At 40.1% G+C, this 22542-nt stretch overlaps 1 protein-coding gene, 2 non-coding genes and 1 pseudogene across 3 annotated transcripts; 1 reads left to right on the forward strand and 3 right to left on the reverse strand.

Annotated features, from left to right (window-relative positions):
* The first annotated feature begins 1242 nt into the window (after positions 1–1242).
* On the forward strand, positions 1243–5628 carry LOC116190160 (EH domain-containing protein 1). The gene is made up of 16 exons (XM_031519822.1): positions 1243–1570; positions 1992–2071; positions 2317–2385; positions 2464–2521; positions 2654–2709; positions 2811–2853; positions 2928–2989; positions 3079–3192; positions 3325–3427; positions 3528–3577; positions 3863–3991; positions 4089–4340; positions 4420–4499; positions 4798–4924; positions 5016–5159; positions 5253–5628. The coding sequence occupies exons 1-16, from the start codon at positions 1486–1488 to the stop codon at positions 5436–5438; spliced, it is 1638 nt and encodes a 545-aa protein (XP_031375682.1). The 5' UTR covers positions 1243–1485; the 3' UTR covers positions 5439–5628.
* A 6783-nt stretch (positions 5629–12411) lies between these two features.
* On the reverse strand, positions 12412–12572 carry LOC116190162. The gene has a single exon (XR_004152607.1). It is a non-coding gene; the product is annotated as a U1 spliceosomal RNA (small nuclear RNA).
* Positions 12573–16173: 3601 nt separating this feature from the next.
* Positions 16174–16334, reverse strand: LOC116190161. The gene has a single exon (XR_004152606.1). It is a non-coding gene; the product is annotated as a U1 spliceosomal RNA (small nuclear RNA).
* Positions 16335–22097: 5763 nt separating this feature from the next.
* LOC116190163 lies at positions 22098–22268 on the reverse strand (annotated as a pseudogene).
* Positions 22269–22542: the final 274 nt, after the last annotated feature.

Genomic DNA, 22542 nt, shown 5'->3' on the forward strand with positions numbered 1-22542 from the left:
GCTTCATAAAATATCCAATCATCAAGTTGAATTATGAAAGCAATCGACACGCGATATACTTGGACACACACATGTATATATATAAATATATACATACTTGATTTAAAAAGATAAGATCCCAACTTTTGGCTCTTTTTTAAATATAGCCATATACATTTTTTTTGAAACTAAAGCATATATTTTCAAAATAGTTTCATTTATTACCACATGTAACTTTAGTTAAAAATAATTTTCTTAATTTAAGAAAAAACAGAAAGTATTTTAAAAAATACAACATGGGAAAAATTGAAAAGAAAAAAATAAAGATGATCAAATATATAGTGTATTTTTTATATATATATTGGCGCATATATATATGCGTGGGTAGCGTCTGCTGCATTATGTCAATGTACCAATATAATTTTCCTATAATAGGATATATATATATAGATATTTATGAAAGTATATAGAGTATATTTATATGTTCTTTATTTATTATGGTATGTTCAACGACTTCATTTTGATATGAAAGTATACACATGTTTCCCTTTTTTTTTCTTGCATATATATGATGTATATTTTTTGAAAAGATATGATATATTTAGTATTGATGTTTGATTATTTTTTCTTTACTCTACTTTAATATCTTGACATATTTACTTTGAAAATTGTATTTTTATTGGAAATTGCAGTATTTAAATAAATAAAACAGTTAATATCTTAATTAGCATACAAAATACTTATATAAGTACCTATCATCAAATTTTTAAAATCATCAACTTTTTTATTTCATTCACATTCCGACATAGTAAAATTTTTTCTTCATTTTCACTCATATAATATACCTCTGTATATTTCCCCTTTTTTTATGGATTATAGGCTGATTTATTATTCATGATTGTTAGAAATATTCTATTTTAGTTATAAATGTTTATTCTATATGCTGTCGGATGCAATTAGTTATTTTGTCAGAACAATTTATATGTATCTTATATAAATGATTTGTTGTAATATAGCACGGATAATATAAATAAATATCATTCATAAAAATTAACCTGCTCGCGCAACGCATGAGTGTTCAATTAGTTTTAAAGGGAGAAAAAACAAATTTCTCATCATTTTGACTGAAAAATTAATAATTTCTTCTCAATTTTTTTTTGGCCATTAATAATTACTCCTCATGGGGTTTTCTTTTTCCCGGAAAATAATGACGACGGAAATCAATAATTGAATTTAGGAAGAGCCACGTACGACGCCGTTCTGGAATTCCGGCCATTAAGCGAAGCCTCTCCCTCCCGGTACCGTTGACGTTACTTCGCGTCGGTGCGAAGGACTCTCCTCCCAAAGACAGATAGAGACAGAGAGATCCGCCGGAAAATTACAAGAACACAACTTTCTCTCTGGTTTCCGATTCCGTTTCTTCGCCGGAGATATCTCTGAAACTCTTCCTCTGGGTTCGACCTCGAAGCGCGGGAGAGGCTTGGCGGGGCAGCTCTGTGCTTCGTCATGGAGATCGCTCCGGGTCCGAGCGGTTCCTGCTCCAAGGAGCACCAGCAAATCTACCAGGAATGGTTCAATCTCGCCGATTTAGGTACATTCCGTACGCTTGTCCATCGCCTGGACAATTTCCGTTTGTTTTCCACTGTTGAGAGGCGATCGTGTATGCCGGTTCTCGGATTGTGCAGGAAGAATTTATATACGGTTTTCCTTTATCCATAAATGCTGAAGCTTCTTCATTCAATTGACTCAAGTGGAAAGTTGGTATGTTGGTGGTTGGTATATAGCATTTGTCGTTGGGATCTTGGAACTTACTCAAACTGTATATTTTTTTAAAAATGATCGGGGCCGATGGGAAGTCGTTATGAAAGTCATTGGCGGGAGAAGGTGGAGAGTTTAAGGAGTTTACCTGAACACGAAACTCGGATAACTGGTTCATGGCTAAATGTATCCATGAGTTGCTATATGTGACTTTTCGTCTTATGTTTCCATCCGTGTTTGTTTTGATTGATCAGATGGCGATGGCCGCATTACTGGAAATGACGCGATAAAGTTCTTTGGCATGTCGAATTTGCCTCGGCAAGATCTCAAGCAGGTTTTAATTTGTTTGTTTATAAACCTCCACTGACTTGGTCTTCGTTGGCTTTCTAATGATTCAATTTATTAATTAATATATACGCGGAATCTTCGATTCAGTATATTCTAAATCTTTCCAATGAAGATTATATTCCTATTTGCTTTTTTTTTTTTTGTGATTGGACCTTCCTTATGTTTTGTTTATGACATGAATTTCCCTCTTGTTGATGACCTGAATTTCCCTGTTGTATCATATCTTTTAAGGTATGGGCAATTGCAGATTCTAAGAGACAAGGATTTCTTGGCTTTGGGGAGTTCATCACGGCAATGCAGGTAGTTTATGTGGAAGTCGAGCTTAAGTGAGGAGTTTACATGATTGTTTCCCAAACCTCACTCTGCTTTTATTTGCAGTTGATGTCTCTTGCACAAGCTGGACATGCAATAACTTCAGATCTTTTGAGCAGTGGAAGTGAGAAGCTTTCCTGCATGCTTATTTAGCGTTTATCATTGGATGGGTTGAGATTCATGTTTTGTTGTTTTTGGTAATTTATTGTCTTTCAACTATTCTTAACCTGAAGTTGTAATAATTGTTACATTGCAGTTGACTTGGAAAATGTGAACCCTCCTGCAATGGATGGACTTGATGCTTTACTAGCAGTAAGTTGATTATATAACTCAGATGATTTTATTATTATTCTATGTTATTTTTTCCTTCCATATACTCCTATCTGATTTTTTTTCCCTTTCTTCTCCTGTAGAAAAAAAGGCGTTCACAAAAAACAAATGAGCCTGATACCAATGGTGAAGTTTTTTTCCCTTTCAATGTTGTATCTATGACGTTTTAATTTCAGAGAATTAACTTGCAATTTTTGCAGGCAGTTCTCACCTCCAACAGTTACCTTCAGCTAGTTGGTTTTCATCAAAGTCATCTAAAAAGGTATTTCTTTTAGCCATTATGAAAGAAATGTCTTCCTACTGGTAGCTGTACTATGTTTATTACGTACTTAAAATATGGGATCTTCCCAGGTGCCTCTTTCATCTGTGACATCAATTATTGATGGCCTGAAGAGACTGTACATCCAGAAGCTGAAGCCGCTAGAAGTTACTTATCGCTTCAATGATTTTGTTTCCCCGTTGTTGGTGAGTGGTCAACTTACTTTAGGCGCTATAAAGAATTTCATTCTTGTCTGATGAGTGCTAGCTATGTCAGTCCATGTTGTGAATGCAATGTTTGATGAACTTATTATTGCTGTTCAAACATTTTTCCTGTAGACAAATAGTGACTTTGATGCAAAGCCAATGGTAATGCTTTTGGGTCAGTACTCCACTGGAAAAACAACTTTTATCAAGCATTTGCTGAAGAGTAGTTATCCAGGCAAGATATCCTCTGTACTCTGTCTCTGCTTTCTCCTGCTATCCCATCTCCAAAATAATTATCAACTTTTTTTGCTTATTTTCTATTGTCAATTTTACAGGCGCTCATATTGGACCTGAACCTACAACAGATAGATTCGTAGTCGTAATGGTAATGTGAAACTTTCTGTCCATGTAGTTTCTCCCACCTTCACTAGCATGTTTCTTTAGGAATGTATTTTATCTCTTTTATATGATATTCAGGATCACTTGGAGAAGTCCTTAACCTTGCAACTTTGTTGTTTGAATATAATGTGCTTTGTCCATTTTCTATATTTCTCTCTATTGATTTCACTTGATTTTTGGGGCCCTTTGTTTATGTATTGGGGTCATGTACCAAAATACTTGTGTACATCATCTGCTCTATTTCTGTTAACTAATATATGATTCCATGCAGTCAGGCACTGATGAAAGAAGTATCCCTGGAAATACTGTTGCTGTCCAAGCAGACATGCCCTTCAGCGGTCTCACAACATTTGGAACTGCATTTTTGTCAAAATTTCAATGCTCTCAGATGCCTCATCCTGTAAGTCCTTGTCCAGTTTCTCGTCTTATTTTTTTTTAAAAGTAATTTCTTATTCTTCAATCCTAAAATTTACTCTTTTCTATGCCCAAACCTGAAGCTGCTGGAGCACATTACCTTTGTGGATACTCCTGGAGTCTTATCAGGAGAAAAGCAACGGACACAGCGAGCTTATGATTTTACTGGTGTAACATCATGGTTTGCTGCAAAGTGTGACTTGATCTTACTACTATTTGATCCTCACAAACTTGATGTTAGTGATGAGTTCAAGCGTGTAATTTCTTCATTACGGGGTCATGATGACAAGATTCGCGTTGTCCTGAACAAGGCTGACCAAGTAGATACCCAGCAAGTAAGAGTTCCGATAGACAATCCTGTACTGTTCAGCACAATTTAGTTCAAGCTTGATCTTCCCTCTGTTCTTGTTTCAGCTTATGAGGGTTTATGGAGCTTTAATGTGGTCACTCGGTAAAGTCTTAAATACTCCAGAGGTTATGCGCGTCTATATCGGGTAGGCTCCTTTATACATCGTATTATATATTCTATTGTGCTTCAGTTGCTTCAGCCCAGTGCCTGTTTTTATCTAACAGCGTTTGATCCATTTTGCAATAATTGCATTTGAGTTTGTAAATACCGCCATATTCTAAATTTTATGCCTGAGCAGCTGAGCTAATTCTATTGTCTGTCAGAAATCCATACTATGAATATATTACCTCATTTCTGTGTAGATAGCATATAAGATTTATGTAGGGTGGAGAGTTATAGAAACATTCCCTGATTTTCGCTGCACTTATCTGATGCCTTGGCAGTTCGTTCAATGACAAGCCCGTGAATGAGGCAGCTACTGGTCCTCTTGGAAGGGAACTTTTCGAGAAAGAACAGGATGATCTTCTTGCTGATCTAAAAGATATTCCGAAGAAGGCATGCGATCGTAGAGTAAGCTCCTTGCCCTGATGTTGCACTGTCTTAACAGAAATGAGATGTTGGCTGAGACAATTAGTTATCGTAATATACTTGTCCCTTGCAGATAAATGAATTTGTGAAGCGGGCCAGAGCTGCTAAGATTCATGCCTACATTATCAGCCATCTGAAGAAGGAGATGCCTGCTATGATAGGCAAAGCTAAGACTCAACAGAGATTGATCGATAATTTGGAAGATGAGTTCGGCAAGGTCTCTCTGTCTCTGTCTCTCTCGCTTTGAGTTATATATTTATGTTTGTGAATGGAGATTTTGATTGCTTATGCCTTCGTTTACTGGATACAGGTTCAGAGAGAGTTCCATCTGCCACCAGGGGACTTCCCGAACGTGGAGCATTTCAGGGAGATCTTGAATGGGTACAGCATAGACAAGTTCGAGAAGCTCAAGCCCAAAATGATCCAGGCGGTTGACGACATGTTGGGTTATGACATTCCTGATCTCTTGAAGCATTTCAGGAATCCCTATGAGTGAACTGATTGACGAATATCTTGTAATTAAAAGCAATGTCTATGGTTCAGATTATACGAGCCGAGGAATTACTGAGAATGTTCAGCCCAATGTTGTATCGCCGAGTTAATTATGTAGCCTTGAAGATTGATTGTTGGTACATATATCCTCATTAGCTTGAGTTGATAAATAAATTTGTTTTCTGTAGTCTGAATGAGGACGTACGACAGTCCATAACATATTCCGCCGAGGTGTGGAGAGAGGCCTCAGAAGTTTGGTCATTGAAAGATAAGTCATTTGTTTAGTTAAAATAGATGAAATGCTTAACTCTCTAAGTGAATCTGAAACCTCGATTACTCGCTTTCTATCAGAATCATTGTCGTAAAGTTTGATACAACAGTTCGTGATGATTTAAGCACTAAAGAAAGAAGAATTAACAGATGGTCAGTACCCGGTTTTGTAGCTTATCTGATTTGGAGCAGGGAGAAACGATCTGTGTTCATTATATCATGCCTCATGATGGAAAGTGATCATCCATCAGAGCTTGGTCGCTCTGCAGATGATTGATCCCTTCAGAAAATTGACTGCTGCCTGAAATGCGGAGCTTTCCGATTAACACGACGTGTTTCATCTTATTGCAACCCTGCAGAACTTGTACAAGAAGAGCTCCATGGATACGGCCATGTCACCTTCTATTCCTCATCACTTCTTAAAGCAGAACCAGTCGTGACACCCTGACTTCCCACCACCACCTCCAGGGCTCGCCCCGCTGTTCCCTTCTCGTCCGCTGCCTCTATTAGTGCTGGCACTTCCGACTAATGCTTTGCAATCCTTGGAGCCGTTGCCTGCGCCATCTCTGACATCAAAAGTCAACCATTTAAAGAGCTCGTTTCGAAGTTCATCATTAGCAATCAGCATCGCACAACGGCCATATGGCCAGGGCAGGCAGGGGAGGAGAAGCCCGCCACCATTTTCCAGTCGAGATTCTTCTTGGCCATGTGCTTTCTCCACACCTTGTTCCAGTTCCCAGCCCTGGACCAGCTGCTCTGTCTCAGGGTCTTGCTGGATACTTTGTCTTTCCAATTCCATCTTCTCTGATTCAAATGAGCCATCCTTGTTGTCTATGTTGCATGCTTCCGGGTTGCTGTCTGGTCCAGCCATTTTCCAACCTTGTTAACCAAAGGCAAGAAGAATAGGCTGTGTTGTCACATTCATTCCCAACGTTGGCCCATATTTATAGTACAGCAGACGCAGCAAATAGGTAAAATATACTTCCCAGCTGTTCACAGCAAGTGCCTTGGGCGGCCTCACACGAGAGCAAAAAGTTATTCAATGTCTCATATTTCACGTCACCAGTCAAGCCATTGTCTATCATTATCTATCGCATAACCATGTCGCATTGTTTCTTCAGATAATAATAGCTTTTAGATTCACATTACACAAATTTAAAGTAACTAAAATGATTGGTTAGCAAGGGAGACAGTTCTCTGAATATCTCCTTCCTTTCCTTTTCTCGTGCGTTACATTTATCCCAGTTTTGTCGAACTATTCTGCCTCGTTAACTCCTCGTATGAATACTTATATATAGATATATATGTAATAAAAAAAACTTATCGAAAAAAAAAACTCCTCATATGAAAAGGGCAGTGATTCAGTGATCTTTATCTGTCCACTGGATAATTATTCTTTTATCTAAGTAAAACTAAGCCTCTGCATTGGAAGTGTCGCATTGGCTTTTGTCCTCGACTCTTTGGACTCAAACATAACGTTAACAAGCGAATGTTTCTCCTCGTAAGACACCGAACTATTAAAATACTACATGACAATCATGTGAGCTAACAATTAGACCAAAAGCTTACTCCTCTTCCTTAATGGGCTTGTTTGAGTCCCAATGACATTGATTATTGAATTGTTTGGCTGATAAGTCTGATTTGTAGAGGCAATGTATAGCCTTGATATCTGCTTTAGGTGGAATAACCATATGAGTTTCTTAGAACCTCTTAGACGGCAAGCTGGACCGAGTTATACAATCGATCGCTGATGCTCCCGCTGGTAGAACCAACTTACATGTTCAGGCAGGATGAGTTGTTAATCATTTGAACTAGTAGGAAAAACATCGATAGCGGAAAAGGAGATCCTTTCTGAGCACAATCAAATGAATAAATAAGCATTTTTAGTTTGATCTTTTATGGGATCTTCCCTTCAACCACCAAAGCCAACAAGAGGAGCTCCGTCCACCTGCTGCACCCTGTGGGTGTTGCTTCTCTGCCGTGATGCCGTCTTCTGGCTTTTGTCCTCCTTTGCTACCCTCTCCGACCCCTATCCCTGCTACAGCACCTTCCCAGACATCAAAAGTTCTCATTTTGAACCACTCGTTTCTACGTGAAACAGGTACGATGCTGGACCTGATGGCCGCCGATGTGAGACCAGGCATTTTTGCCACACATGCATCTCACACACACATATATCGTATTTATATACGTTGGAACAATATCACAAACACAAATATAAGGGTTGATATCTGTCGCAGGAAGGATGGCACCTAGAGAAAGAGAGAGAGAGAGAGAGAGAGAGAGAGAGAGAGTGCAGTGGCGAGCTCAGCTGCTCAGGTGCAACTCAGGAGAGGGGCGAACAAAAACAAAACATCATAGCTACTCCAAAATGTGCAGAACATTAGTCACCAAAAAAAATTTCAGAACATCACTTGTCGAAAAAAAAAAACGCACAACATCTTTGAGGAATTGGCTTCTGTAGATTGGTGTCACTCTATTAATTACTAACTAGCCCCTACGTGCCGGCGGTTTCATGTAGTCATTTTTCGATAATATTTTGTACTGTCGTTATAGACAGCACATTAGAACCGTAGTGTATCATATGATGCAAGAAGCATTTAGCACTTGCGCACCGTGAAAACATAAATTAAAGTATTGTACTTTTCGTATGAGTGCTTGATTGCTCCGAAATATAAAATGTTTAATTAATAATAGTTCATTTTATGCTTACAATTTCTTTCTTTCTTTCTTTCTCTCTTTTTTTTCAAAAAAGAGTTTGAGAATGATTTGGCTATGCTGGAGAATCATTTTTGACTTCAGGACCAGCTGAGAACCCTCCGGCTAAACCTTTTCGTTTTATAATTAAGTATAGAAGTTTTGAATAGAATTATTGTAAATCAACCAGGAAAAATTCTGTTTAGCTCTTCTTGGATTAGTGTGAGGAATTCATGAATGAATTTTTGGTGATTAATATTATTGAGATGTTTTATATGATGAATAATTGCTCGAGGGTGGAGCATATGGATTTGCTAAGAGGTTATTATTTGATGAAAAATTCTGTTCAAATTTTCGCGTCGTAACAGCGTGGCAAAATTTTGTTCAAATGGACCTCGTCCATTTATTTCTTGTTCGTTTTCTATTGTCTTCCGCCCTCAGCAGAATCTGTCAATTACAAATTTTTAAATGTGATTTCGGCGAAAACAACTTGCATTGCAAGATGTGACAGGGACAATGAGACAGATTTTCACTCTCGTACCGATCGCCAGTCATTCCAGAACTACTATGCATGTTTCCAGCAACTCAGAGGACCATACCCCCCCGAATTCGAAGCATGAGGTACTGCACAGATATTGTTGTATAGGGTCTTCACATCTTAAGTGGAGTTAATTAAGTCTTACCGTGATATAAACAGATCTCTCAAAACAGCAACACTATCACAGTATGAATGGATATCTATCCTCTGATTATATACCATAACTATATGCAATCACGATGGAGAAAGGGATGGAACCCTCTCGAGAGACCATTACTTCAAGATAGGAACAGATTGCTCGGTTACGAATAGAATGCCACTGTATATATAGCCACAGACTATATACTAAAGATATGAAGGTCAGCCCTGGATATTATCTAATCAGTCGTCGAGCTGGTAAAAGGACGAGAAAACTTCAACACGATTGCTACACACAGTATCTATTCTACGGTGCTGCGTGATGAGCGGAACATGATTAATCTGCTTAGAAGAATTTGTAGAAGAAGAGCTCCTCCGGCTTTGGGGACGAGCAATTCACTTGCTCATCTTCTCTTTTCTGCTCCAAGTCCTCCATATGCGTGTCCATAATAGTGACGCCCCGGTTGCTGATTTGACCCCCTGATTCTGTATCCTTCTCTGCTGCATCCGTTAACTTCAGGCGCTTCTGATTCTCTCCCGACCCCCATGTACTCGTCTTCTCAGCAACCGCAAGCATGTTATAGCCGGCCATCAGCGTGGCCTCACCACCAGTACTTTGTTGTTGCCAGTCCCTCTTAGCCATCTCCGACAGAAAAGAAAACCGAACAAGAATTCTAATAAAACAGCGGGGAACAGGAAACAATGAAAATCTTTTGTTTCTGTACATGACAGATGTGTAATTACTGAATGAATAGGATACAGAATGTTTGAAACATTCAACCCTATGTGAGATCTCCATCTGAGGTAAGCAAATTAATAAAGAATATGGAAGATGGGGCAAGTTGTTTGCTCTATAGTACTGTTATTTAATAACATATTAAAAGAAGGGAAGTCATAAAGAAGAGGATTAGGATAAGGCCCAAACTTTTTTTATTTTTGTTATACTTTTTTGTTCCATGAATGTTGCTACAGTCAACTCCATGAGAGGCAGGCAGAGGGAACGGCATGTTTGGCAGTTGAGTTTGACTGCATCTTGTAAAGCCGAGAGACTCTTCTAGCTTCCTTTATGTGATAAGTTAACCTCTTTCTTTCAAGACTAGTCGATTAGGCCGGGGGTCGGTTATTTGGTAAATGTACGTAAAACATCAGGAAACACTCCCGTCCACGGCTTTTTGGGGTGCATAAAGTATGGAAACACCTAGTAACTACTCATCCGTGGCTCAAATTTAATGACTCGTAAAGTATCTGTCTACAAGTGACTGCATTTTATTGTCCACAGATGCAACTAATTACATGAGGCTGTTCCGCATGGTCTAATCGGCAGCTAAGGGAGAGACAAACACGGAAGGCGAACAGATTGATAGGATAATCATCACGGCTGTGGAGAACTCCGCTGTTACTCAGTTATTCATCGGTCTCAGATTTCCCTTATCGCACGCATGAATCCACTGCTTGATGATTGCTTCTCATTTGGCGTGACTGCCCTTACAGCACCACCATTGCCTCTTCCGCTTTCGCGACTTCCGTGACCAATCTGCACCATCAGCGCTGCCTCTGTTGACCCTCCTACTCTGTCCTTCATTGCCATTTTCCGCCATCCCACCTCCATCAGTACCATCCTCCTCTCCACCCTCACCTTCCATAAGAAACGTCCGCATCTTGAAAAGTTCATTCACGAGGGAAGCATCTTCTATATATTTCCCGAACTTCATTGGACCCAGAACAGAATCAAACTCAGAACTCTTCTCTTTATAGAATCAACATAATCAAAGAGAACATATATATAGAATGTCTTTGAACTTTGCAGTTATCGGACAACTAAGTCCAACCATTTCTTTTTTTTACCATAAAAAATGTCAAGAACTAAGTATATACCCATATGCTTTAACCTCGTTATCATCGTTTTCAAACTTGAATGAACATGACAATCCTGCCTATTCCGGACTCCCCATATATTCTGAACTCTGAATGTATGGCGCATGCTATGATTAACTCGACCATTTCATGCATACGTAACAAAACATTAGTCCTATGTATTTCCTCATTTATAGCATTACTGGAGCTTTTCAGGTTTTTCCAAATCCAATTCTTTAAACAAATCATTTTTACGGGACAACTTGTCCATCGCCGCCAAATATTCGTTCCATCACCACCACCCGCAGCACTGCCACAACCATGATTGCCACCAGCCCCCAATAGCATGGCTCACTTCCATGAGACGCTCAACTCTGGTATCAGTAGGCACGATCTGGCACTGAATGGAGCCACTATATCCAGTTCGAGATGACCGTCCTTCCTTTCTCTGCTCGAGCGTCGACCAGGAAATTGGTTGTCCAACAGGGTGACGGGATCGGTCTGAGGCAAAGTATTGGCTGCTGTGAGAGTATCACCTCTGTTGTCAAATTATGATCTTGTACATCCTCAGCCGCCTCATCTTCCCGCTTGTTACCACTGGTTTGCTCGGGACACGCTGGTGGTGATAACCCTCTTTGCTCCATACAGGGAAGTAAAGAGAGCAACAGAGAGAACTCGGTGGGTCGAGAACTGACTCGAAATCACATGAGCAAAAGCTCCTGGTTCTAATCTCTCTTTGGAAACTCAACTCATTTGGAAGGAAGGAAGCAGTCAATTGGAGAAGATCGAGTAACAATGAACTTCCACACGCAAAAAACTTCTTCAAGAAACAATAATCAGAATTTCAATGATCAAAATACTATAAATCCCATTAAGAAACATAACTTTTTGCACAAGTCTTACAGGATCTTCAGGCAATAACATATTTTCTGTGAAAAAGGGAGAATTTTCTCCCGGAACCAATCTGCCAGATAGTGCAAACAAGGAACTCATGCATCACTATCAGTTCTACTTACTCCTAAACATCGATAATTCATGGAAAGACGCCCAACATAGGAAGTAGCTCATCAAGTTACATGTCTTGTTCTGACTAATCTCCTGTAGGACCATTTTTGGCCGGCTGTGCCATTCTGCCACCACAACAACCCTTCCGATCACAAACTCATAACGATCATCTCCAAGTATGAGTCCCAATTCAGGTCTGTCCCAGTTCAAACCAAATCATAGGATAACATGCCACGCTAGCTTTTTCCAAATGAGACTGGAAATGAGCTAGTATTTAGTCGATTAAGACTGATCACGGGTGAGTCAGTCTAAACAAAAATCTCGTCAGCACTAAATTCTCAAATTAGGTACCTTTCAAGTGCTAAATTATCCACTCAGTTCATCTAATTATTTTACTCGCACGAAGATTAAATTTGTCCGGTTAGTCAATTTAATATATATATATATACGTATATATTTTCATACTCAGAATTGGGTAGGGGCCGCGCGAACGCAGGCCCCCGCTGCCACAAATTATGACGTAGGCTCGACCACTTGGGCCGACCTTAGGCGGGCACCCCTTCGAAGTGCAATGAAGGTCACCAGCCTAGCCCATGGGCCTTCAGGATCGCCCATTGAGCCCGTCCAGGTAAGTATGTTGCCCCATTAGCTGACCCTTCATTTTATAATCCCCTCTTCCCCATCTTCTTCGCTAAGCTTTTCGATGTGGTATTCATATTTGACTTTCTGAAAAAAAAAATTCATTGGTCCGACAACTTCCTGCTGAGGGAGTACTCTCCATGTTATTCGCTTTGGAAATTCAATGTACTCGGAGCAAAAAAAGAAGCGGTGTTCGAGTTATAACTTCGACACGTAGTCGTTGGTTGGACATGTTCAATAATCAGAACGTTTGAAATCACAAGGCAATGCAATATAGGTTTTGTGAATACTGAAAACAAAAAGTCATCCATTAAGCCAGCCGACTTTTGGACGGTGAATAACTGAAAGTCGCCTGACACCAGAAATAGCTCATCAAAATGCAGAGTCTTGCTCGAATTAGTTAACATTCTCCTGTACCTCGACATCCGCATTCTATCTCCCATTATATTCCATCCTTCCGCCAGCATCACAGTGCATCCGTAGCTACGGAAAGTCCTCCTCTCTTGGACAGTTCATTCCTTAATGGACCATCTGAGGGTGTATGTATACATGTGTAAACTCAATGGGATGTCATGTTCCTCTGCAAGCCCTAGCTACATCCGCGTGTCTCCCGAATCTGTTGTATCCGGCCTAGTGTGGTTGATTTGCAGGAAGAACCCAAATTTTCTCAAAGCAAAATTGTGCTGAACTATACTTAGCTAATGGTTTAAAACTATTTTCCGTGTAATGCACAATATCATATATTTATCACGCAAACAATCACGAGAAATATATACTTCGGTTGCACATCATGATTCGAACATTAAGCTATTAAACTGTAGATTAAACTTAGAAAGATATAAGAAATAAAGTAGTGTTGCCACCAGCGTGGCTTCTCTGAGGGGCTTATGCAGCGGCTTGGCTCATTTGATAGGTGTTCGCTGCCAAAACCCGAACCACCATGGCCACCTCGACCAGTCGCCACTTTGATGTCACGAATGGCAACCAATGTTCCCTTTGCGAGTATCAAAAGTCAACATTTTGAAGTAATGATTTCGAAGCCCAATGTCATCGCCATGGCAGCTCCAAAGAGCTGTGAGAAGATGGTATTTGCATGCGTCGCGGGGGTCAAGCACGTCTACGTTATGTTCTGTAGGCATATGGACAGAAGCTCCTTGCGCATGTTCCCATGCTTTCACTTGACCATGTTCTTTCTCGGCTTCGGATTCCAATCGCAGTTTCATTTTCTAGCTCATTCCTTTTTCTTCCTCGTTCCAAATATCTATTTGATGGCTTCTTTCACCTCTTTATAGTCGAGGGCCATAATATGAAAGTGTTCTTGCCTACATTGTGGATATGCTCTGTTCCTGCTGGGCGCTCCTTTCGAGCCATTTACGAAGCAACGGCGAGCAACTGCAAAGCTGACAAATACATACACATATTTTGTGTATAGCCAGGCTACGAGGGCCTAGGGCACCTAAGAGCCACCGGCAAAAAAGATTAATCATCGCTCCGGCGCAAACGCGGGTCCTTACTTAGTTTAATATATGAGAAAGGAGTCCAGACATAGGAAAGATAAACGTGATTGACCGGAAGCAAACAACTTCATTATAACGGGCAACTCAAGAATCACATAATTTATAAGCCAAATGACCAATGGAAAAATTAGGAAATTGAAATTTATATCTAATAAAATCTTCTACTATTATAACTACCATAAATGTTCTAAAAAAAAAAAAGCAAAAGGAAGTTTCAAGTACAAGAAAATGATGAAGAGGCAATTCATTTTTCTCCTTTCTCGGCCTTTCCCTTGAGCCACCGGGGCAAATAACTATGTTTACCTCCTCTATCCCGTCCTGCTGCTCCATTCTCTTCCACCGTTTGTCTTCCGTCGCTACCCTTGCCAGCATCTGTTGCTGCAACGCCTTCCTCGACATTGAAGGTGCTCCATTTGATCAATTCATTTCTAAACGAACCATCTGAGGGTGGGACGTACCAATTCTGCCTGACTATCATCATTCCCTTTGGTTGCTTGCGTTACTGCAGCCTTGGAAGTCGACGTCGTGCTGTGAACGCGGAAGCAGGTGCCAAAACGATGGTCTTTGCGGAATTAATGCTTGTGGTATTCTCCTTCTTATAGTCAAGGAACTCATCCACATTTTCCTCGGACGAAACTGAGCCAGTGGCTTTCAGTTGCCGATGATGGAGCTCAGTGCCATGGACATCATCCTGAGCCAATTCCTCTGTCTGCGACTTGATAATAGCCGGAGGAAGCAGTGAACGGACTTCATCAACCATTTCTTGTCTGGGTTCCATTCCATCTTCAACCCTTTTGTTGTTGATGAGTGGATAAGGAAGAACCTCTCTGACTCTGTCGTTTACGTCTTTCTCCTGGAAAAGTTACGGGTGAAAAAGGCAATATGCACAGAAAAGGTTCTTCAGTTAAAAGGCGATGATCAGTCAATTTAATTACCTCGAGAAGGACAAGTCTTGAACTGATGATTACCTCGAAATTTAGTAGAAATTTTACATCTGTAGCTTTCAATATTGAACTCTACTTGACAGTGTGAGTAGAAGTTTGAATCGGTCCTGGAACTTCCTTCGGAAAGGACAACCTCCATGCCCGTCTTCCACACGTAAAGACTTCTATGAGAAAACAATAAAACAGTCAGAATTGAGGGCTGTTTGGATTAAAAGTTAATTTTAACTTTAACTTTAACTCAACACACTATATAATAAAAATATACATTTTTCAAGTTAAAAATTTTAACTTTAACTCAACACACTATACAACAAAAACACATATTTCCCAAGTCAAATTTATAATCCCAACTCATTTGTCCTTTTCCACGATCAAAATCAAAATTACTTTAACTTTGAATCCAAACGCATCGTCAATGATCAAAATGCTAATAGCCCGTTTGATTTTAGAGTCGGTTTTTAAAATTTTAACTTTAACTTTAACTCTGTTCACTATACAACAAAAGTTAACAATACAATTATTACTTTTTCAATTTTTTTAACCATTTAATTCAATTTTTAATACTAAATTCTCTCAATTATTCATTACTTTTTCATACTTTTTCTCATAATTCAACAACATACTTATTACAACCCAATTAAAATCAAAATTCAACTCTACTTAACTTTAAAACCAAACACACTGTAAAAATCTCATTACATATTTTTTAATAATTAAAATTGATCACAATTATTAAATATCTGTTGTCTGACTTAACAAAAGAATATAGAATAACAATCTTTTTTAATTTTCCAAATAAAACAATTTCAGAAAATAAAAAAGGGAGAAGACATATTTGGGAAGGGAGATTTATGATACGGTGGGGCTTGCCACCGGCCACCATAACCCCAGTTGAGGTCTCCAGTGAATTTTGGGTCCACCGATGACTTCGCCGGGGGTGGTGGTTGCCGGGCTTCAGGCCTCCACCGCCCATCTCCAGCTTCAATCATAAATATATATATATATATATATATATATATAAGATAGCAGTTTTGGGAATTTTGAAACGGGGGCAAGGGGCATTTTCATCTTCTCGAGCAAAACTGGGGCGACGATCAAACATGGTCTCAGGGGATTTAATTTTCTACTGAGAATTAGTTAGGGGCCGCGCGAACGCAGGCCCCCACTGCCACAAATTATGACGTAGGTTCGACCGCTTGGGCCGACCTTAGGCTGGCACCCCTTCAAAGTGCAATGAAGGTCACCAGCCTAGCCCATGGGCCTTCAGGATCGCCCATTGAGCCCGTCCAGGTAAGTATGTTGCCCCTTCAGCTTAGCCTTGCTTTTATAATCCCCTTTCGCCATCTCCATTGCTAAGCTTTTCGATGTGGGTATTCATGTTGACTTTCTGAAAAAAAAAAAAAATTTCATTGGTCCGACAACTTCTTGCTGAGGGAGTAATCTCCATGTGCTTCTCTATTCGCTTTGGAAATCCAATGTTCTTGGAGCAAAAAAGGAAGCAGTCCTCAGTTTGGAGTACATGGTTCGAGTTATAACTTCGACACGTAGTCGTTGGTTGGACATGTTCAGTAATTGGAACATTTGAAATCATAAGGCAATATAGGTTTATGAATACTGAAAACAAAAAGTCATCCATTAAGCCAGCCAGCCTTTTGGACGATGAATAACTGAAAGTCGCCTGACACCAGAAATAGCTCATCAAAATACGTCTTGCTCGAATTACTTAACCTTCTCCTGCACCTTGTGCCGCACTCTATCACCGCTGCCATTGCGACATACTCTGTTAGTCCCTAACCTCACCATCAATTATCACAGCCTTGTCTCCTGTTCCATAATTCCGCCAACATCACAGTGCATCCTTAGCTATTGGAAAGTCCTCCCCTCTTGGACAGTTCATTTCATTGCTCAATGGACCATCTGAGGGCAGTGTCATACGTGCTTGTGTAAACTCAATGCGATGTCATGTTGTCCCTCTACAAGCCTTATATTGGAAAAGAACGTATTTGCATTTCTTAAACTTGATCGTCCAGCAAAAAAACTTGATCGTTCAGCTAAAGTTTAGCTCGCACAGGCTACGTATAGCTTTACATCTGCTTTGGTTACTAATTGCTGTTGAGCAGTTGAAAAAAAAGGAAAGAGTAGCCTCATCCAGGTTTCTTACAACCCTTCAAAAGGCTGCTGGACCGGATTTTCTGAGTGAAAAATCGATGCTCACACCCGCGTTGCGGTTGAAGTGCCAGCTTACATTTTGAATGATAGTTTTGAGGTGAAATTGAGTTGTTAAGCAATCAAATAGTAGGCAAAAAATCGAGTTTACAACAAATAAAAAGAAAAAGAAAAAGTAAATTTCATGTACAAGCAAATTTTAACCACCATATGGGTGCATTTCGCGAAACATATGCTGACACCAGGCGAACTTTACTTGGAGGCTAAGATCAAAATCAACTATAAATAAATAGTTCGTGATCAGGGTCAGGACAAGCCAACACCCAAGCCTGAATTATCTGACACCTTAATTTTGCCCTTTGTTGGTCTTTCCCTTGAACCACCGATGCCAAAAAGAGATGCTCCATCTACCCCCCATTGCTGCTGTGCCGACTTCTGCCTTTTGTCCTCCTTTGCTACCCCCACCGACTCCCATCCCTGCTGCATCATCTTCCCTGGCATCAAAAGTTCTCATTTTGAACCACTCATTTCTAAATGATCGATCTGTCGAGGCTAATGCTGAAGTGGAAGAGCTTTGGAATCCACTGCTGGGCCTCTCCTCTCCCTTTGGTTTCTTGCCTACCCATATGCTTTCGCATTGACGTTGTGTTGTAGGCTTTGAATCGGGTGCTGAAAGGATGGGACCGATGGTTGTGATATTCTCGTCATGACAATCAATGGATTCATCCACATTTGCCTAGGATGAAATTGAGCCAATGGTTTTGACATGCCGACCATAAAGCTCAGTGCCACGCTTATCTTCTCGGTCCAATCCCTCCACCTGTGACTCGGTAATAGTTGGAGGAAGCTGAGAATGAACTCCGTCGACATTTTTTGGTTTGGGTTGTTTTCTTTCTTCACCCATTTTCTTCCCAGTTCCGAGTATCTGCTTGATGGCTTCTTTAGCGGGCTTTATTGTTGATGGCCATGCTATCAGAGGCTTCTTGCCTGCACTGTGGATGTTCTTTGTTCCTGGCGGGCATTCCTGCTAGTTCCACGGGGCGCAGCGGAAGCGAAAAAGGAACAGAAATTCAAAATTTCCTACCCGTGAAACTAATTCCAAGACCTACTAGAAGAATAAGAGTAAATAAAAACGTACCTGGAATATTTAAAGTTGTCGACCGAGCGTCCCACGCGTGACGCCTCTACTGGAATCCACACCGACTTTGTCGACGAGTCTTCGAGATCGGCAGTGCTAGCGACCAACACTCGAAAGAAAACACTAATGCGACACCCGAAATTTTTCAGACTAATGGACCTAATTTGGATTGAACAATTCAACCCAAATTATTATATACATACACATATGCACGCACTATATATATCTGAGCACTTATATGAGTGCGTTTTATATATATATATATATAAGCACTTATATGAGTGCGTTTTATATATATCTATATATATACTTATGCATACATATATATCACATATATATGCATACCCTGTTACCCATACTTACTGCCATATATATACACATATATATAGGCTTGAGGATGGGGCAATTTGCTTGTCCCACCGATGTGGGATAAGAGAAATTAAGAATTTCAAGAGCCAAGTGCATGGCTAAGTGTCATTATACAATTGGCCCATGTGTTACCATATAATAGACTCCAAGTGGTTCAATAAAAAAATAGCCACTTAGCACACCATTAAATCAAATAAATCGGGTCTAATTAATCGGTAAATTTAATCTCATTAAATATCCGATTAATTGGTCGCACCTAAATCATCTAATCTCTATTAGACGATTTTATTTTTTCAAAATATCTCGTCAATTTAGTCGTAGTGTGTGACCCTGTAGGTTCCCAATTACGTTGACAGTAATATCAAAATCTCTATTTCAATATTACAAACAGTGAGTGGCATCTAGCAATGCATCACTGTTACTCAAGTAATCGGAAAGTCAATTTCTCGACGAACCTTGTGACCTACGTTACCGTGTAATATAATCCCTTTGTCCTCTATATCTCTATTGAGCGCAAGGCATGGTCGATGACATCATTGTATGGCTCAATATCTCTTTTTCTTGGTTTACCGGGTAAGTCTATCAGAACAAATGAGCTCGATATCGCTATATCGACTCATTTGGGTATGCATACACTTTTAGACTTAACCACCAAGTGGCCGTGAGATATCGCTCCCGTTTCGTAGGAGGGACAAATCCTATCTTGGTTACTCACATTCCTCTCCATGCTCTGTGATATACCCAATAACTGTCTTTATAACCATCCTGTTACAGTGGCGTTTGACAGTATCAAAGTATATGACATTACATGTAGGAATCTATGGTGACCTCAAGTCAAAGGACCATTACACTATAGTCACTTTGAGATATGCTAATGACAGTCACGTAACAACCCATGTAGCAATCTCATGGTGGGTCAGTCCAATACACATTACTCTTAATGTATACATGTGGTGTGATTTGATATCTCCATATCCATGACCTATGAGACTTGGTCATCAATCAACACTCACACTAGTCTAACCGTATTATCGTTGTCCTAATTAACGATAATACTTTTGACTATGGACATTTAGGAATAATGTTCATTAATTATAGGATCTCACAATCAAGTCACACTTGATGCCTATTGAACCTACTATTCCAAGGACATTATTGTGTAAAATCATATTTAGCGCAATCTACACAATAACAGATATGCCTCGTAATATAATGAAATAGATATCATATTACAGAACTGATTATAGATTGCCTCTAGGGCATACACCAATTCCCAACAATTCCATGCTAGCCAACAAATACATACGATTCTGACAACAAATACACACCCGTGTATATCCAGAATATGCCTCGGTACCTTTGAGGCACTTGGAAGATATACATAGGATTTACCAAATAATTATTCCCCTGTCCAATAAATGCCACAGCAGACATCTGCTATTAATTAAGGCCTAGACAAAGAATAACAAAATATCTTTCCTTGCCATTGCTCCTCTCTAATCGTTACATTTAGTCGAGTTCAATTAGTTGAATTTGTGTGCATTAATTTTAATGCGTTGCTTTGTTAACTCCTCAAATGAAAAGGACGGCGATTTCTCTAGTCTTCACTTGTCCACTAGATAGTCATTTAATTTGGGCAAGAGCGAGTCTCTGCATTGGAAATGTTACATAGCCTTTCACGTCATCTCTTTGGTCAGGCTAACAAGCATCTCGGTGTACCTAATGTTAAGAACGAAGGGTTTTTACTCATACGATACATATACAAATGCTAAATGACAGTCATGCTGACAAATAATGCAGAGGCCCTCTCCTCTTCCTTCAAAGGCTTGTTTGAGTTCAATTATAATGCAATTTCCTTCCATTACCTTTTGAATGTGGTGTGAATGACATCGTGAAACCTATCTCGGAAACAGCATTTGCATTCCTTAAACAAGATTGCTTAGCTGAAGTTAAGTTCGACTCGTATGCGCAACATATAGCCCTTACATCTGCCTTAGCTGACCTCGAAAAATCGATGCTCTCCCTGTGGTTGTGGTTGTGGTTGAAGAGCCAACTTATATTTTTCGAATGATAGCTTGAGAAGATATTGAGTTGTTAAACATTCAAATAGTTGGCAAAACATGGATGCTGACAAATGAAAAACAAAAGGAAATTTCGAGTACAAGAAAATGATGAGTAGGTAATTTATTTTTCTCCTCTGTTGGTCTTTCCCTTGAGCCACGAGGGCAAACAAGAGGGGCTAGGTTTACCTGCTGCTGCTGCTGCTCCATTCTCTTCAACCGTTTGTCCTTCATTGCTGCCCTCAACAGCGCCTGTTGCCGCACCTTCCTTGACATTGAAAATTCTCATTTTGAACCATTCATTTCTAAATGAACCATCCGAGGTTGAGCTGATTGCAGTACACTGGCAAGGCTTAGACCATTTATTCACCTCTCTCTTTCGTTTCTTGTGTACCTGCAGGTTTGCAAGTTGACCTAGTGCTGGGGACGCGGAAGCAGGTGCTGAAACGATGGTCTTCGTAGAATTAATGCTTCTAAATAATAAGACTTCTAAATAGCAACAATAATAAGGCAATCAAAAGGTGAATACCTACTGGATCCACAGGAAATGACGTATATTTTATAGCAACCAATCTAGTGATTGTGAAATTGAGAGCGAGTTTCCTGGGAACGTAGAAGTTTGAATTGGTCCTGGAACTTCCTTTGGACTCCCTGCCTTCTATTCACTCAGGAAATTCAATATGGGAAGGTAGGGAAGCAGTCAATTGGAGATGGTTGGGATATATCTTCCACAAACAAGACTTCTAAATAGCAACAATAATAAGGCAATCAAAAGGTGAATACCTACTGGATCCACAGGAAATGACGTATATTTTATAGCAACCAATCTAGTGATTGTGAAAACAAGAGCTCATCCATAAGGTCAACTGACTTCTAGACATCGATGATTGAGTAGACGACACCCAACATAGGGAATAGCTTTTCCAGCAGACCACGATAAGCCCGGTCTGTCCTTGACCTTTCCATTCCTACAAGCTTTTCGCCTGCCTGGGAATTAGTATGCACCCCTAGTCATTGCCAATGACTGGTCTGCCCGAATCGTTACTGTTATATATATCGGGAGTCCACTTGAACGGTTCATTTCTCCATGAACTGTCTGGAAGAAGTAGCCCACTAAATCTGATTGCAAACTCATAGCTAGCTATCATCTCCTGGCACCCATCCTTGTTCTAGTTCTGTCCCGGTTTTGAACAGATGCGTGCATGTTTGCAATTGCAACTTTCAGGCCTTCCAAGATCCTCTCAATTTATCATTGGGCCACGAAGTCCAACTCATGGTTATGCTTTACAGAGCAAATGGATTAATTTTCTTTTTGTAGTGAGGATTGAGTAGGGGCCGCGCGAACGCAGGCCCCCACTGCCACAAATTATGATGCAGGCTCGGCCGCTTGGACCGACCTCAGACTGGCACCCCTTCGAATTGCAGTGAAAGTCACCAAGCCTAGCCCATGAGCCTTCATGATCACCCATCCAGCCCATCCAGCCCATCCAGGTAAGTATGTTGCCCCTTAAGGTGGGCCTTCCTTTTATAATTCCCCCTCCACACACACACACACCCCAACCCCCCACCCCCTCTTTCTCATCTCCTTTGCTAAGCTCTTCGATGCGATATTATTATTCATGTTTGACTTTCTCTGTTTTCCTTTGATGGGCCCTGAACTTATTGTTTATTCACTGATACTCGGAGCAATATTAAAAGTGGACATGGGAGTACATTTCATGAATCATATTAACGGTCCAACCACCAGCACTTCCACCATCGCAACTTTACTGT

The sequence above is a fragment of the Punica granatum genome, unplaced genomic scaffold (genome assembly GCF_007655135.1).
Source record: "Punica granatum isolate Tunisia-2019 unplaced genomic scaffold, ASM765513v2 Contig00336, whole genome shotgun sequence".
NCBI classification, from domain to species: domain Eukaryota; kingdom Viridiplantae; phylum Streptophyta; class Magnoliopsida; order Myrtales; family Lythraceae; genus Punica; species Punica granatum.